This window comes from Homalodisca vitripennis, chromosome 4 (assembly GCF_021130785.1).
Source record: "Homalodisca vitripennis isolate AUS2020 chromosome 4, UT_GWSS_2.1, whole genome shotgun sequence".
Taxonomy (NCBI): domain Eukaryota; kingdom Metazoa; phylum Arthropoda; class Insecta; order Hemiptera; family Cicadellidae; genus Homalodisca; species Homalodisca vitripennis.
The window spans coordinates 63,526,337-63,545,428 of record NC_060210.1 but is presented as its reverse complement, the minus strand read 5'-3'; the positions used below and the strand labels follow the sequence as shown (position 1 = coordinate 63,545,428).

General features: G+C 35.4%; 1 protein-coding gene across 1 annotated transcript in view; it reads left to right on the top strand.

Annotated features, from left to right (window-relative positions):
• Positions 1-19,092, top strand: part of LOC124359397 (rap guanine nucleotide exchange factor 2) — a 483,874-nt gene that overhangs the window by 121,130 nt on the left and 343,652 nt on the right. The window contains exon 4 of the mRNA XM_046812105.1: positions 17,122-17,249. Coding sequence (XP_046668061.1) covers positions 17,122-17,249 — 128 coding nt within the window. The remainder of the gene's footprint in view (positions 1-17,121; positions 17,250-19,092) is intronic.

Sequence of the window (19,092 nt, the reverse complement as noted above, 5' to 3'; positions counted from 1 at the left end):
GGAATTATATAGACTCCAAAAGCTTTGAGTCTTTTTCAGCTTACAATCATTGAGTAAGACATTACAAGATTTAATAAAATAAATTGTGTTTTACTTAATATAATGCAAAATTATTTGCATTTATTTAATATTATTCTTCAAATGGTTCATAAATCTTTAATATTTCATTATTTAACAATATAATTAAAAAACAACTGATTTCTGGAAATAGGATAATTAACGCAAGCCGTACAAAATTGTACCCAACCACTAATAATTCTCGTTTCTATTTTATTCGTAACAAAAATATTATATAATCTTTTTCAAGATCAAATTAGTGCTCGATTTTAGCTCATCTGACAACAAAATGCATTCAGTAAATTTAGACCTCTTTACAAACATTTTCGACAACTACAATTGCATAGTGTAAAAGATGAATTACAAATTTTCATGATGTTTTTTATTGAACAATCGAAAGAAGTAAAGTAAGATTGCCTGTGTTCATTAATATACAACGTTTGGATTACTAATGCTATAATTAATAGCGTAAGTTAACATAAAACGACCCATCGGATCCAAGCCCCCTATGGTGTGGTTCTAATTGCGACGGAGGTTTTAGTAATTAGTGGTTTACTACAACTATCTTAATGCATTACGTTCCTAACATTTTTTAACTAGATCCTACGGTTAGTTTTCTATTGCTTCCCCCGTTTTAGTTGACACTCTTACCAATCAATTGCATACAATTCAGTAGGCTATGCAGAAACCTGCTATTTTTATCATATGCAGTCAGTCCTTTGAAGAATAAACATTGGCATAGTATGAGGCCATGGTTGCCTCATCGAACAGCGGGTAACTACTGTCAAAATATATTAAAAACGATATTTGGACACAATACCTATTAGAATATAATGACTCAGTGCTCAACTCAGCTCTGCTAAGCCCAAACAGTGATTTTTGTTGCATATCGGACAATGTGTTGCAACTTTATATTTTTATCTTGCTCGATAATAACGGTCTTCAGTTTTTTTTTATTTTAATGAAACACTAATGTGTAATCAATATCGACGATCATAAAATTGTTTTCCTGTGTACACTGTGCTAAAGCATTATCAACTAAATTAAATTCTTGATATATTTTAATTGTGTTAGCTATCTTTCCATCCGGTGTGCACCGGAATAAATGACATGATAGTTACGACAGCGGTCATGTAACCTGGAGTTCTTGGATCCTACACTAAATTTTAGTGAAAGATGATTATATTGTACAACAAAATTAGGCTATTTCGTCAAGACCCTTAATAAAATAACTAATTAAATTATAATGTATGCAATTTTGATTATTGAATAACCGGCCGAAAAACATCCCTCATGATAGTGCCTGTCATGTGACAGAATAAAATTCTGGAGGATCTAATCAGAAATGGGTCATTTCCAAAGATACAATCTATAAAACAACTGGAGTTCGTTACCTCTTAATTAACAAACACACGAACTACCCGCATCTGGTATAGAGGTGTATTGCTGAATCAGGTATCGCTGCAGATCGGTAATAGAAAGAAAGTTATCAATAAATTTAAATTTCTGTGATACAAAATACAGAAAGAAATGCAGTCCATTCTTATTAATCAGCTCACCTTTTTCTCAATAACATATGTGCGATAGGTAACAAATTCTACAGCTGATAATATACCTTCTACGTTTGCGTGGTTATGACCGCCTGATCAAGGAGGCTATGCGGAACAGATCTGTACTGATTATTCCAAAATGGTTTCTCCGCCATCTGTTATGTTGGCCATACTTTCTCCGCCAACTATTCTACTGTTATTCGCTGCTTGCTCCATTACTGTATAACATACTAATGGTTTGCTACCGTATATTGCAATAAGTAATTTTCTTCTTTCAAAAGGGGGTTCTAACGATTTTCAGTCACTTTATTTACTTCTTAGTTTTATCAGACCATGAATCCAGATCCAACATAGAATATATAACAAAGTTAATATTAGGCCTATAATGTGTATTGATAAAAGTAACTAGTGTTAAAGTTTCCCGCAATAAAAAATCTAATGCTTTCAATAATTTTTTGCCACTGAAATATTTTATCGGTGCCCAGTTACATTCAAATTTAATAGCATTTTTTTATTCTTCTGAAAAGAACTATTTTTCATTGCAAACATACGAAACAAGTTATATTCAGTTTTAAAATAAATCTTTCTTTACTGTCTTTTATGATAAATTTTCTCAAACTAAAAAAATATTCGTGTAAATTCTTCTTGGTAATTGTTCTTATTAGGACCTAACGTAGTTTTTGCACCTGCGAGTCTGCAGTACTGTAAGACAACATGGCGCTCGCCATCGCTTTACATTACTGCCGATACCAATCCCCCGCTAAACTGAAAATGTACCAAATTAAAAGTAAGAGTATATGTACCGTACTGTAGGTGGAGGTGGGCTCTTGCGAATTTGGGAAAATCCCAATGACTGCTGGTCAATGAATGCCTTTTTGTATAAAATATTGTTTAAAATAAACGTCTAAATGCATTATGTTTCTTCTCTTTTTAAAATTTTATACTACTCTTAACAATGCTAATTTTAAATTGAACCAATTTGTATGTTTGATCTTTTAGCCGAATAGATCTTAATGAGCAAAATAAAATATAAACTCCATACAGAATTAAATATGTAAATTTTCCACTAATTTGCAAAAAAAGAACTGACAGACAAATCTAAACAAAATGAAATTTAGGATGTAATTGAGGAATTTTGGTAAAAAATGGAATATAGCAACGCTTGTGAATAGTAGGTCGATTTTTTAGTAGCTGGCTGCCTAGTCTCTTGTATTCTATTCATAATGCCGCTTTTAATATGACTCTAACCTCTTGTTGTGCTGAGTGTAGGTCCACTGTAATCCACTTTCATACTAGCACCAATCGTCATGCTACAGTTTCCATTTCTCGGTGGGTTCGCTACTGAACTAAATCGTCGTAGAAATCCCGCGACAGTCAATTAGAAACTAAACTACTAAAGTGCAAGTGAACACTGTACCGTCCGACCAGAGAGGGGTGGGAGATGTGACGTGCCTGTCTCGACCTGCTCACTAACCCCTCTATTTCATTTCCAAGGTGTGCTATCTTATCGTGATAATATATTCATTTTACTATATATTAGTCTGTTTACTCCGATATTATAATAGGCTCATAAGAACAATGTTACACTTCCATTCTATTGTATGCAGTTATTTTTATCGTTGGATTGTAGAAGGGCAAGCCTTTAAAATGTGATTACTTCACACTCAAACGCTAAACTTTTTTTAGAAACGCTTTTAATTTATTTTTATTGTTATTGCTTTGACAGAAGAAATCTAGACCTAGACCCTAAATGTTCAAAGGTTATACACTTTGGTATGTACAAGTTGGATGCGTATAAATCATATGTTGAAAAGATATTTGTCATATAATTCTAAGAATTTTTTTTAGTTTAACTTTTAAAACACAAAGTCGTATCTCTCAAAATCCGGATGACGGGATGTTTATAGACGGTCTACGTCTTGTCCGTTTTTAAGTAGGTGAAGCCATTCAGATTTTAGTTCTAGTGTAGTAATTGAGTACCTTTTCTTATATCATATAAGTAAAATTGTAAAACATAACAATCATGCAAATCCATAACATTAAGACTCTCCAAAAAAGTAAACATTCTAGGAAAAGGAGAGGAGCTCAAGGGAACACTCTCTGATCCGCCGCAAGAAGTAAGTCTTGGCAGCTGAAGAAAACCAACTCCGGCTCTCCAGACATTTATATAGAAGCTGGAAGGGAGTTCCACGTACGACATCCAGTTACGACAAATAACTTGAATACTGCTGTTCTGTGGTGAGGGATTAGCAGTATAGACGAACCAGTGCGGGTGCTCCTTGCGTCTATTGTCATTGGAGGACAATAAATTCCAAATTGTTCGGAAAATATCTTAGGAAACCAAGTAAAAAATCAAAATGCGGAAATCTCTCATATCATCCAACATTAACATTGCAAGTTGCACATAATAAGGTGAGACATGTTCGTCCCGCCTTGAATTTAACAAGAAATGTAAACAATTTGGTACCTTCTGTAATCTATTGCTAAAAGAGACAGTCATGTCATTAATCATGGTGTAGCAGTAGAGGAAATGAAGGGAAACAAGTGACTTAAGAAGAACAAGCTTTTTATGAGTGGGCACACATTATTTAATTTTCTTAAGCGTATAGACTGATGCAAATACCTTTTTACAAGTGCCTACAACATATTCAGTCCAGCCCAATGTGTTAGTCAATTCAAAATTCCACACACTACTGCAGTATATGGTAAGACGGTACCATTCACTGATATTCCCTATACATTCATGAAGTCAATAGTCAATAGCCATGAATTCTCAATTATTACAGGTTTTGTTTTGTCTGTATTCATTTATAGTCTGTGTTTTTCAGTCCAATGTACTATCTCTTGAATGTCCAAGTTAACGTTTTCAATTGTTCGATTGATGTCACTTCCGTTCTAGTTAGCGTATATCTGTAGACTGTCAGCATAAGCGTGAAATTTTGTGTAAATCAGTGCAGTGTGTATATCATTAATGTACAGTGCTAAACAGTAAGGGACCAAGAATAGACCCTGCATTGTTTCTGTACTTTACTCCTGTACATTACTGCACAAAACAGGATTCTGCATTGTTTGAGGTTTGTTTTTGACGATGGAAGGATTGTGAAGGAACAGGATTTTTCGGACATTTGCCATTGTTCAGTGGTACAATACAGTCAGTAATACTACGTTTCGAGATCTGCAATCTGATCTCTTCTTCAGGTAAATGCCTAAACTAATGCATAAGTAAAATCTAGGTTAAATTAAACGAAACATACTTAAATGCACATTACGTGCATGTTTTAGAGTTAGTGTGCATGACTTAGACACACAACATGGCTGTTGTTGTTTCTGATAGCATTGCGTGTCACAGTGCTCTGGTATGTTAAGTTTAATTTAACCTAGATTTTAGTGATGCATTAGTTTACGTATTTACCTGAAGAAGAGATCAGATTGCAGATTCCGAAACGCAGTGTGACTGATTGTATTATATCACGATTCGAAATGCCCGGAAAATCCAGTTTCCTTCAGGATTCTGCAGTTAAAGAATTGAAATGTTTTTGGCCATTACAGCCGTCGTTAACGAAACTTTATCGTCTGGTATTAACAGCCACATTAACCATTAACACGTATATTAACCTCGACCTGCCCGGCCAGTTATACCAGTCTGTCCTGTCCGAGGTCGATTATTACAAGTCTTATCGAACACCTTATACTCGAACTACAAAAAAGTAGGCTCCTAGGTATTTCTCTGTCTATTCTGGCGGAGTTGTTACTTACCTTCAGTACTCTTTAATTTACGAGTCCGAGAAAGGGCCTACGAAAATTTGCATCAGCCACGAAAAGGTCTTTTAAACAAACAATAGATTTGCTATAGGGTTCGTTATTTTCGATCCAATTAAATATTTTATAAGTGAATCGTGATTTGTTAAAAGGGGTGATTTGTGAAAAGGGCCCTAGTCCATTTGATAAAACTTTCAGGAATTAACAAAAAAACCATCTTGTTTGGAAAATATTTACTTTATCTTTTATATTTTTTTATTTTATTACTATTTTTAATTACTGAAACAATAGATATGGTGTTTTTTGTTCATTTATATTACTTTTTAAATTATTGAAAACTATGGACTTGTGCCGTTTTAACAAAATGCACTAAAAAAGGATCAACTATTTCTGATCAAACTTATGCTTTTATTGCTTACATTAGTAGTTTGGTATAGCATTTGGATTATAAATTAGTCAAATTAACAAAATAAACATTTAATTTGATTTGAGAAAATATTTTTGAGCCATAGTATTAGTTGGTCACTTTTTAATGTGTTATAAGGTCTCAACCTCTGGTACCCAAATCTTCTTCTTCAGCTGTTCCAATGGGCCCATTTACAATTTCATTATAAAATTCCAGATGTTCTACTGGTACATACTGAAGAGCTTTCTTGATGTCATTGGCCTTGGCTTCCTTCAAGGGAATTTTCCCTCCCGGGTATGCAAGTCTGGTTGGAGCTGAAGGCATACCTGATTGAGCAGACATGAAAAATATTTGCTTGTCTAGGCCGTTAATTGTGGAATAGGCCGTGATGTACCCTTTTAAGTCTGACCTATACACAAAGTGGTAATACCAACGCAAACCCTACTCTCTCTTTTCAAGTTTTTCGTCTCATCAGAAACTGTGCGGAGTTTGTAATGCTTGCCCCACCAGTTTTTGAAATCCAATATTTCATCACAGTTCACTTTCTTAACCAAAAACTTTCCTGGTTGCTGCTTTTAACAATTTGCTCCACAACTTCATAGGGGGTGAAGAGTCTGTCATATTTCTTAAGTTGCCTTTTCACAAGACCGAAATCTCGGTCACATGGTAGAAAACTATGCCCCCTTACAGGAAAGAATTGCTGCACTTTTGAAAACTGATTAGAATCTGTTAGATACAACAAAAATCTGCTCAAGGCCTGATTTTTATTCTGCCCGTAGCAGCTGTCAGAAAATATTCTTAACTCAGAATACTGGTTTTTAGGCAAATCATTCAGGTAGTCATTAATGAAAGAGCAGACCTCATTGGGGCCTTTTTTGCCTCTGTTTCGTCATAGACAAACATAGCACTAATTTCTTTTATGTTAGAAATACAAAATACGTTTATGGTCAGTTGCCTGAGATAAAAACGTTCCTGAACTGGGACTTTAGGCAAAGATATGTTTTGCATAAAATCTATTGAAATTGATAATACATGGGGCTCTTCAGCTTGTGCCTGTTCAGAGTTTTTAAACTCCAGTGCAGAATAAAACTTTTTACTTCTCCTGATGTGGACCATTAGTTCTTCTGACGCAACACGCGTAGCTGCGTCATTCAAGTGGGGAGATTTCAACTTCAGTTTGAGTTCCTCGCAAGTGCAGCAGGTGTCAACTTGGGGTCTACCGAACCGGTAATTGAAGTGTTCCTGTACGTATTTTTTGTAGAAACTCCTGCTTACTGCTAAGGCTGGATACTTCTCAGTGTACAACTTGTGCATTGTGTTGTAATTTAAATCAGCACTTAAATAGTACACTGTTTTATTTAAGTAGTGTGATTCTTTGACCGGGAACGATTCAATATGACTCTTGACTGCAGCTTTCTAAATCAAGAGAAAAATAAATGTGTTTTCCTCTTTTATCCTCCGGTGTCTGGCCCTTTAGTTTCAATTCTTTGATTCGCCTTACTACTTTGGACGACACAGAAAAAACAGATAAAAAAGCTTTTATACATACGTTTGTTCTGGTGCTACCAACCAACAAATTGTATTTGAACCATGCTGATCGTTCAGTAGAGTTGTCTTTCCTTTGCCTCCTTCTTTGGACTTTACATACATCTATTAGCCCTTGGATGTACAGGTCCTGTTCATTTTTGGATTTAATATCATGGAATTTGGCAAATATATCATTTATATTGTCCTCTCTCCTATTTTTTTAAGGCATTTCCAACGACACCTGCACAAAAAACAAACAAAATCGTCAGAAAAAGCATTTGAAAATATCGAACTGTACTAGGCATACAACAAATCAAACAAACCCATTAAAAAGTAGCAGTAACTGATGTTGGCTACTTACCTTGCACTAGGCCTAGGCTATATCTAATAAATTTTTAAGAAATCAGTAGTTTTCTATAAATGTTATTATTGTAAAAAACTTACCCGCAAGATAACTTTGGACGTTTTTCATTCACAAAGTTTCCTTTGTGGTTTGTGTATGCCTTTCCTTTAAAAATGGAACATTTTATGATGTTCCTCTTGTAGGACTCAGGATCATATTTCCTCTTCTTTGAAATATTATTTTCAATTGCAACTTCGTCATTTAAAACAGGAAAACCGTCGTTTGACATGTTAAACACAAAGCATTTGACAACAAAGCAAGTTATAACCTTAAATTGCAGAAGGTTAGTCTGGAACAACAATCTGGGAATGGGAAACAGCTGAGCCACACACACACAGCTGAAGACAGTACTGCCAACAAACGTTTTGTTAAAGGGGCACAAGTCCCGGACTAGTGCCCTTTTAACAAAACTTGCAATACCAAACAAGCTCTGTAGCTTATGCTATGTGGTGGATTTGTGCCTTTCTAACACAGTTAGATGAATTTATGTCTGAAAAATGCAAAACAGTGAAAAAGTGAATTTCTCAAAAAAGTGGACTAATGCCCTTTTAACAAATCGCGATTCAAGTATATTCTAATACAATAAAAGTAACTGGCGTCTGCATACATTACAAGACAAATGAGTGATAAGGTATGACCTTTTCTTTGTGTTTTTGTTCATCATTTCAATTGTATAGTTACGAGTATGTTTATACTCGTATTTATTTTGTTATGAACGATGTAATAATAATATCGATTATCTCTAGAAATGAAAGTTGTAATAGTTTTTAATTATTATTATCATACGCGATACATCAATGTATAATTTTTGATGCTCCTTAATTTAAGGCAGTCTGCGGTTGGAGGTGTAGGGCAAAGGCATCCTAACGTATGGATCTCGCTGAGGCTACTAATTAATTGGAACCAGTCAGCTGAGTCAACAGAATCAATTCAGTAGCGCTAGGTCTTGTCTGTGGTAGTACTAAAAGTTGTCGTCGAATCGCGCTTTGGGCATTGGTTTCAGTGAGACTCTAAGGTCTGTTTAGTTAAATCCTTATCTCATTCTAGGTTTATAACAGAGATTATCCGGTACTGTGTATCAATCGGATTATATAAGATAAGCTGGCTCTTAGATAAAACCGGTTATGTGATAAAGTTTGTAGTGCAACTATAGATCCCAGGTTTCATTGTTGCAAGAAATGAATCCTTAATTCTTCCTTCCTCCCATTTACAATTGTATCTACCCAAGCTTTCAGTCCACCCTCCTTGGACTAGAATTACACACACTTTTGTATAGCAATCCGAATCTCAATGACTTTCATAGTAATGTATATATTTGGCTGAACGCTAGTGAAGTCAAAACAATTGAACTCAAGGAGCTATCAAAACAATTGAAATTATCTTAAAAAAAGTTTTTAACACGAAAACATCCAGGAGCGGCGTTAGGGTAGGGCGCGGTTGGACGACCGCCCAGGGGCGCCGGACGATAAGGGGCGCCGGTAGCCTTCTTTCGTATGTAATTGAATTGCAGTTAGGGGGCGCCGAAGAAATCTCGCCCAGGGCGCTAGTAGTGCTAAAACCGGCACTGAAAACATCCATACCTCCAAAAGAACCGTGGTCTTTTGTTGACACTTTTGAATGCGTGGATACTTAAACACTGCTAGGATACTTTCAATGTATCATGTGGCAAGATATCTCGAGAAAGATTTCATATGTAGACTTAATTCATGATACTTCATTTCTAAATTGACAAGGTATGATGGTGCATGTTCAACCATGGGATTAGGCTGAGCGTCATTGAAGCACATAGAAGGCTGACAATTTCTCCTATGTTGTTGGGATGTAGCAATTTTTCTGTATGATCGTCTGTGTGTTTGTTTGTCCGCAGCACATCTCCAGAGCGGAGTGTATACACTTAAATGTTGCATGGAATCTCAGCAATGCCTGTCTGTTACGCGACACCAGTGCGGTGTACTCCTACCGTGTGATTAATAGTTGCGTTGATATTTTCAAACTCATTCGATAATTTTTTATTATTTTTACCTATAGTATGTGGAGCATCTTGATTTGTTTGTTACTTACATCAGCATGACACTTACGTGATGTATGATGCGCTTAATTTTGCTGGGAAATTCTTTCCGTACTGTGTTAGTGTTTTTATGAAGCAAAGAGTTCTACTTATCTTGTGTCGTTCTACTTCTACATTAGTTTGAACGTTGTATAATTAGTTAATAACGTATCGTTTGGTACAAAGTAATTGGTCATCGATGTTGTAAATACTCGTTGCTTTTAAATACCCTAAAAATCTAAAACTCCCCATAAGTAGTTTGAGTGTCACGTAACAAAATGTATGTTTTTTTTACAAGTATAATATTTCTGGAGTCTCACTCTCCTAGCTCAAGTAATAAGTATCACACGTACTTATGCATATATTAGATATTGAGCAAACAGAAAACGCAGTAGTAGCCATAACATAGTTAACTACTCGTAGTAACACTATTTTAAATGATCGTTGAATGTGAACAAGTTAAATATAATATATATATTTCTAAATACAGTATAATACGTAATATAAAAAATGTAATGTACACCAAAAATTATTGTAGGCCTACATGTATTAGTATTGTATTTTCGTATGGACCTTTACAAAAAATTGAAATGATATTTTGCGATTACACTCCAGTTAATTGTATGATAAAACCTAACAAACGGTATCACAGTTAATTGTATGATAAAACCTAACAAACGGTATCACAGTTAATTGTATGATAAAACCTAACAAACGGTATCACAGTTAATTGTATGATAAAACCTAACAAACGGTATCACAGTTAATTGTATGATAAAACCTAACAAACGGTATCACAGTTAATTGTATGATAAAACCTAACAAACGGTATCAGAACATACACAGTTAAAATAGTAAAAATACCATCTTAATGACTCAGTATATAAAATGAATAATACTCTCTTACATTCTTGACAGCTTGACCATTTTTTAAGTCACCATGTTTGGTCGTTCGTCAAAACGCGAGATAGGGACGACAGGGATTTGACTAGCTGGAACTCGGTCGATTGGTTGCGTCCAGCTCCAGTTCAGTCGTCAGTAAGCGACCTCCAGGTCTGTACGCCGTAAATAGACGCGCTCCTGGGGATCCCTCTCCTCCTTCCTCTCAACATCCCTCTCCCACATCACCGAGGCTGTCCTCCTTACGGTCATCACCGACTCTCGATGAACCACTTCTCAGTTTTTCAATTTCTATCTTCGACGTCAAGGTGTTTTGGTGTGACCAAAATAAAAATGATCGACCATAAATTAATGAGTGAGAGGCGTAGCTTGTATGTGCGATAAATTGTTTATTGACAACTGTAATCAATTAAATGCCACCCAGTTATCAAAAATAATCAGTGGATGGCTTTGCTAAAACTCGTTTTTAACTTCGTTAGACGTAAATATTACATCTTTTCATATTCACAAATATATTCTTTGTGAACTATGGAATTTTATTTTATTGAAACTATGGAGATTATTGGTCGATAGATTTAATTTTAGCTTTGTACGCCACTGATTGAATTCCTGAATATGGACTGTTGGTGTTCAAAATGGTGCTTAAATATAGTTGTCAACATTCACAGTAGTCGTGTTTTTTAATATAAAAAAGAAATTACACTATATGTGTATGCAATCTACTTCTTAGGCTTATGCGGCCGATGTCATTATCCAAGCGATGAATAAGATTATTATATATATAAGATTAAGTAATTAGCCTAAGTTATGATTATCATCAAAGTTTCTCGGTCCACGCGTAGCCATAGTAATATTTAAAGAATTTCATTGTGAAAATCAAAAATTATATCCATATTTTAATTACGGTTTCTCATTGTTGTTTTATGTTGACTTACTATTATTATTGTTTTATCTTTTAAGCTTCATACTTATTAAAGTTAACCTAAATGAAGATGTATATGTAAGACCTTGTGTAACCTAGTCAATATAGGCTACTTTCCATTTAGGTGGTGCCTACTCTGTAGATTAGTAGTTTTATATGTTAACTGTTATTTATTATTGTTTTTTTTTGTTTTAAATTTTTTAATTACCTAAATAAAGGCAATTTTGTTGCTTTGTGTAACCATGAATTTCTAGGTTTCAGTACAATTTAGAATGTTTGGGCCGTTACAATGTATGTAACATAAGTTATCTTGACCTTGTCACGCAATGTAAAAATCAATTGTATTGTGACAGTAAAATGATTGATTTATTGATGTTCGAAGTTGTGTACATCGGAAACATATATGTGTGTAAGTTTGAAAATTATCTGTATTCGCGTTTAAGATTCTCATAAACAAATCATGTTCATTCTTCTGGGTCAAGACCAGCGATTAGGCTCCTTTAGTCTTCTACACCCCCATCTTAAATACCTGAATATTTGCTGATATCCAAGAAAACCTTTTATTTTTATGTGGGAACAAAACTACATTTGTATTCTTTCTGGCACGTTGGTACGTCATTGGAACCCAGTATCTACTTCAAAAGGTTACTGTTACAGTACTCTCACAAATAAGTTGTTCTGTAACTGGATATCTACGGAAGGATACACGTGACAACCTCTGTAATAGGGGACTATACGCACATACAGTGGCACGGAATGGTGGTAGGGGACTATACGCACATACAGTGGCACGGAATGGTGGTAGGGGACTATACGCACATACAGTGGCACGGAATGGTGGGTTTGAACGGTTTCTTTTTATAACGTACTTAGCCAGACACTCTATTCGAAACTAAAGATTAATTGTCCATTAATTAAGTGAAGTCAATTCTGATAACACCTCTGTAGGCCCTAATCAGAATATACACCAATAAGCAAAACATTGACGTTAGCACCACCAATATGAGAATAAAACATGAGATAGTACAGCTCGTAGTGCACCTGTAAAAGAAAAATAATAAATAGTGTTGAAGGCAAATTTCTCGATACCTTAAACCATTCGGCATCAACAAACAAATCTACATTTTTCGAAGCAGAAACTCAAAGCTGAATAAAACGATAATCCTCAATATTATTGGTGTTTGAATTATTAGTAATTAGAAGATCTGAGTAATACTTGTTGATAATAAGATTTTCCAAATTATTTGGAAACAAATAACATCAGATTCAAATTTGATCTCGAACTCCTCTACTTATCACACACAAACTTTGTCGTTGATTGCAATGGCCCATTTGAAATGTCTAATCTTGATTGGTTAATAATTTTAAAAAGTTAAGTAAGGGTCTGTATTGACTCTGCATGCATGCTATTGTCAATGTTAATGCGGATTCTGGAATGGAAACAACCTCTGTAAGTTGAGAGTTAGTACCAGAGCTCAAATCCCGAAATGGTCATGTAATTATGTACATTGTATAATTCCCTTTCCTGGTTTGAAGTAATGTGACCTTTTTCATCAAAACTTATTTATTTCATCACCACTTAAATTTAACTCTCCACTAACTTGACTCAATATGATCTATACGCATACAGTGAGATACAGTATCGCTCGAACAGAGTCAAACGTTCTCTGCGAACTAGTTATTCAGGTGATCATCCGATCTGAACAGGTGTTTGGCCAGTGTGGTGACGTTTCGTTGATGGGGATCTGCGGACTTACTCACAGCCAGGGTCCGGTTCGGTCCGGCGGCCCGCAGCTGTTTACGGTGATCTGACCTACCTCCTGGGTCACTCCCACCTCCGCTCGTCCGCAGGCGGATGTGGTGAGGAGGGGGGAGGGCACTTCACAGATCTGGTAGTCCTTGTAAGAGACAATTCAAACTTATTAAATTGTTATCGGAATGACGCAAGAGCTTTTCCATAAATCATCGAAGGCTTAAGTACACGTTCTGTACAATAGGCAGTAAATATCAATCATATTGGAACATCGCCGTACCGAACAAGGGGATCTAAATTCCTGTTTTTTCGGTCACCTCGGAGCTAAAGGCGGTAGCGGGATGAAGGACGGAGATGACTCGATGGCCGTGGCAGCTCTAACAAGCGGAAGCATAAGACAGACCGGTGTTGCTTGTGATTATGTACACCAGCATGGTGAGTCTGCCAGACCTTGACTGTATGGCGGTGCCTGCGGGTCAGGTGATCTGTACAAATCGTAGCGAGACAAAGAGAATCGGGCCAGAAGGAAATTTCCTCTTCATCATCTAATTCTGGAAATTCCCCATTTTATGGGGATTAATATGTTATGATGTGAGTCGTGGAACTTGTCAAGTAAATTTAAATTTGTGGCATTGGGAAAAAGCACTCGAGGAAGATCAAGTTCAAACTGAAAGTTGTTTTGATTTTACATAATATATAGACCTCACCTACTTGAAGAATGTAATATGTCACATTTTCAATAATAGTAAAAATGAAACCATCTCTCTCCCTTGACTGATTTTGTCGATATTAGGTATGTTGCATCCAATGCAAACATTGGCTTTTGATAATACCTTTGGCTTCAAAAGAGAAAGCGAATCCGCTAGCGCTAACATGTACACCAGCACATGAGTATATATATATGAATTTGAGTATATATATATATATACTCAAATTCCTTTTTTAGAGCTGTAACCTACTGTAATTTTATAGTAATGTCCTAATTATTATAAATGAAATTAAAATGTCTGCTATTTTGTGTTATTTTCAGAATTTACTCAATACTTTAATGCTTAATCCTAAAACTATCCTGTTTTATATGTATATATAGCCTATATATATATATATATATATATATATATATATATATATATAATTTATTATATATATAATATATAATTTATATAAATTATATAAATATATATATATATATATATATATATATATCCATCGTGAATATATATATCAATAAACCGTTTGTCCATATTCAGCTAGATAGCACGCAATCTCAACATCTCAATATTACACGGGGCAACAGAGTCATTGGATAATTTTAGACGTTTTAATAATCTAAGGCACCCCACACAGGCTAACAACATGTGTTATTAAAATAGACAAAATCAATCTATATATATAAAAGAAAGTCGTGTTAGTTACACTATTTATAAGTCAAGAACGGCTGATCCGATTTGGCTGAAAATTGGTAGGGAGGTAGCTAAGAACTGGGAGAAACACATAGGATACCTTTTATCCCGTTCCCGATTCAGGATTCCGCCTCACTGGTCTCTAAAAGTTACGGAAATACCCGTAAGAAATGCATTACAGCAAACATATGTTATTAAGTGAAAGGGCCTGTTCAAATTGAATCAGCTGTTCTTTGTAAACCTATATAATGCAACAAAAGAAATATATGTTTATATCATTTAATTACCATTTTAAATTTCTTTACATTTATAGTTTTAAAGCATAGAGTAAGCTTAAGAGAAACAGCAAATTTTGTTTCAACTGTTTCTGCAATCACTGTTAAGCATAGACTTTACTATCCAGATAATACAAATCAAATTTTAATTTTTTACAATTCAAAGCAGTTATCTCTGCATCTCCAAGTCAGATACGTACATTATTTGCTATCATCATTTCGACATGCTTTCCATCGAACCCATCTAACCTGTGGCACAAATACAAGGATAATATGGCAGAAGATATTTTACATCAAATTCGTGTCAGTTCAATAAATTCCGATCTTAAAATGAAAGAGGAGATACATAATCGGGCCTTACTCTTGATCGAAGACATGTGTTATCTCATGTGTGGTAGTTTATTAGTCAGGTTAGGAATGCCAGCGCCAAATCGTAAAATGAATGACGCATTTAATCGAGAATTGGAATGGGAACGTGAATATGATCACCAGGAATTAGATTTAGTAGTTCAAACAAATGTGCCCCTGATGAACCCCCAACAAAAGGAAGTTTATGATACATTAATGAAGGCAATTGATGATGGAAACGGTGGTTTATATTTACATGGTGGAACTGGTAAGACATTCCTCATGTCAGTAGTTTTAGCCACTGTTCGTGCAAGATCCAACATTGCAGTTTCAGTTGCTTCTTCTGGAATAGCAGCCACATTGCTAGAAGGATGTCGTACGGCACATTCTGCATTAAAATTGCCGTTAAATCTTCAATATATTGAAGAACCAACGTGCAACATTACAAAGCGCTCCGCTATGGCGAAAGTTTTATCAGAATCATCTGGGACGAATGCACAATAGCGCATAAACGTGCATTGGAAGCAGTTAACCTAACATTGCAAGATCTACGTAATGACTCAAAATGTTTTGGAGGCGCAACTATTTTACTGTCTGGCGATTTCCGCCAAACATTGCCAGTAATTCCCAGATCGACTGCTGCCGACAAAATAAACGCTTGCCTCAAATCATCGAATCTATGGCGCTATGTTAGGAAACTTAAGCTGACAACAAACATGAGAGTTGCATTGCTGAACGATACATCTGCTGAAGATTTCTCTGAGTAATTGTTGACTATCGGTAATGGTCGAGTACCTGTCGACGAATCGAGCGGATTGATTTCATTTCCTCGAAATATCTGTAACTTTGTCTCATCGAAAGACGAACTCATCAACAAAGTATTCCCAAACATCATTACTAACCTCAAAAATAATGAATGGTTGAGTGAGTGAGCAATTTTGGCAGTTAAGAATAAAGCTGTAGATGACTTAAACTACATAATTCAGAATGAGATCATTGGTACACTGCATTCTTTCAAATCTGTTGACTGTGGAACAAATGAAGATGATGCCACCAACTATCCAATTGAATGTTTAAACTTCTTGGATGTACCTGGCACAATTTACAACTAAATATTGGTTCTGTAGTAATCATGCTTCGAAACTTATACTAACCAAAACTGTGCAACGGAACAAGTTTGGTGGTAAGTAAATTGATGAACAATTTGATTTACACCACAATACTCAAAGGTGAGGAAATTCTCATTCCGAGGATCCCGATGATCCCACCCGACATGCCATTTGAGTTTAAACGGTTTCAATTTCCGATCCGTCATGACTGTAAATAAGTCACAAGGCCAATCGTTGAAAGTTTGTGGTCTTAATCTCAAACATCCATGTTCTTCCCATGGCCAATTAAATGTGGCATGTCCACGGGTCGGAAGACCATCCGCGTTATTTGTTTTCGCGCCTAATAAAAAAACAAAAAAATGTAGTTTATCACAAGGTGCTACAATAAATGGCAAATAAAGAATCATTGAATAATTATATTTTTTATTTACAATTATTCTAATTTAAAAAGTAAAAAATGTGATCATGTGATATTGCCTTTAAGGCGGGACAAAGTTCGCCGGGTCAGCTAGTTATTGATAAGTCAATTCTGTTACGTAAATAGTACTTAACGCATCTAGGCATTGACTCATTGTCCAGAGTTATACGAGTACAGTTTCGTACTAAATTTTAATTTTTCTCTCTGAACTTCCTAAAGTAAAGTGTAAATTGTATTGTTACAGGACGTACAGATCATCTACTACGGGCTACACGGGCTTGAGTCGCTCTCCCCGTACCGGGATTCAGTGCTACGCTCGCTCTGCAAGACAGTACGCTACGAGCGTCACGATGCCAACGACGTACTTTACTAGTAAGTATAAAGACTGCTATAGAATAGTTTGAAAATTGCTTGAGCGGTAAAAAATTAATGCCATCGAGAAATGAAAATGTTAATTGATAATATTACCTGTATCATATAATGTTGTAAAATATTGAAATTTGAAATAATTCCAATCAGAGTAATGTAACTAACTAAGTTAATTTTTAAGTTTGGTCAGTGTTGGATTTATGTAACTGTTATTAACTAAAAACCATAATTTTGTTACGAGGTAATGTTTAAATGTTAAGTTTTTATGATGAGCGTTTACCCTTGCATTACTATCATGGCCTCAACATGTTATTGCAGTAGTAATCATGGTACAACCATATTAGAATTTAGAGCCGATGTTCGAACAACAAAATCAGTTTAGGCTAATCCGGTCCCTGTGTCGCCCACAATGGTAAAACAGCTGATACCTGGTAGGGCGAGAATGTGAATCACGACTATGGCTGAGTCAATATGTGATGACGTAGATCTGCATTAATGCTGATCAGACTGCCCCGCCACCGCCACCCAGATACTGTATAGAACACCAACACCCGAACATAACCTCAAAATACGCTGGTGGACCGAAATCCCGGAGCATAAATTACAGTATTAAACAATTCAAGGTCGACAGCTCACATTGTGTAGGATTAAACTGTCACTAACCGCACTAGCTTTTGGTCCCTTCTGACTTGTGAGGGGGATTTCCATACAGACAGACCTTTCAGCCTACGTAAACTATATTGAACATTCTTTTGTGTTTGGTGTTTGCATAACGTCAAATGCCGAAATTAAGTAAGAACAATTTAAAGTACAATCTACATTACTTTTTTAAATACTTGGGATAAATAGCATAACCTAAATCAGTCCAATAAACTATATTTTATCGTAATATCCAGTGGTATTACAATTAACAATAGTGTTATCCCTCTGTTTTCGTTTATATCTGTGGTAAAGATCGATACGTGTAGAATATTAAACATGGAATATTTGTAATTAATAATAACTGCAGATGGCGATGCATTTAGCACTTAGTTACATAGAACAACTAGTTACTATTACTTACTATATGTAATGTATCGATGGTTTAGAGTCTAGATGTTTAATCTTTTACGTGATATGCCTGTCTGGAGGAATGTTTTTCGTTGGTTGCTGGCAGTGCGAGGCCGCTGTAAAGGTTGTTTTTCTACCCTAATAAAACATGCGCAGTGAATGATTATATTCGACGTAACCCTCGATCTCACTCGCACGTATTGTATATTGCCTCGCACTCTCGCGCGCGCGCGCGCCCACACACACACACACACAGCAGCATTACAGTCTGTGCTGGTCGAACGTTAGACGTGTCTGGCCTCGGGTTAGAACAAATGTTGTAATAGTTATCCAAGAAACATGTATAAAATTAAGCTTTTATACTATAACGTATGTTTATTTACAATTTAATACCATTTAAAGCTGTCTGGGAAAGTGTTACGAAGTGTTGACGTAATTTTACTATTATTAATATTAATTATAATATTAAAAAATGAGGCTTTATTATTTGACGAAATTAATTTTGTATTTAATACACCTTTGCTACCGCTTACTTGTCGAAGCAGTGATATTCAAACTTTTAGTACCTCATCATCTTACCTGTGTTGGGAGCATGCGCTTAAAAATGTTCGCTTTTATAAAATAACAAAGGTCCTGGCGTTCACGGGTTCTTACCCTATTCGTTTGCATTTCTATTTCTGTAGTTAAAGAAGCTAGATTAAACTCGATCAAGGTTTTAATAGTCATAATTAAATACAGATATGTATTGCAATCTTTTAATTTCCTCCGTGTTTTCAAAACAATTCTTAATTAACCT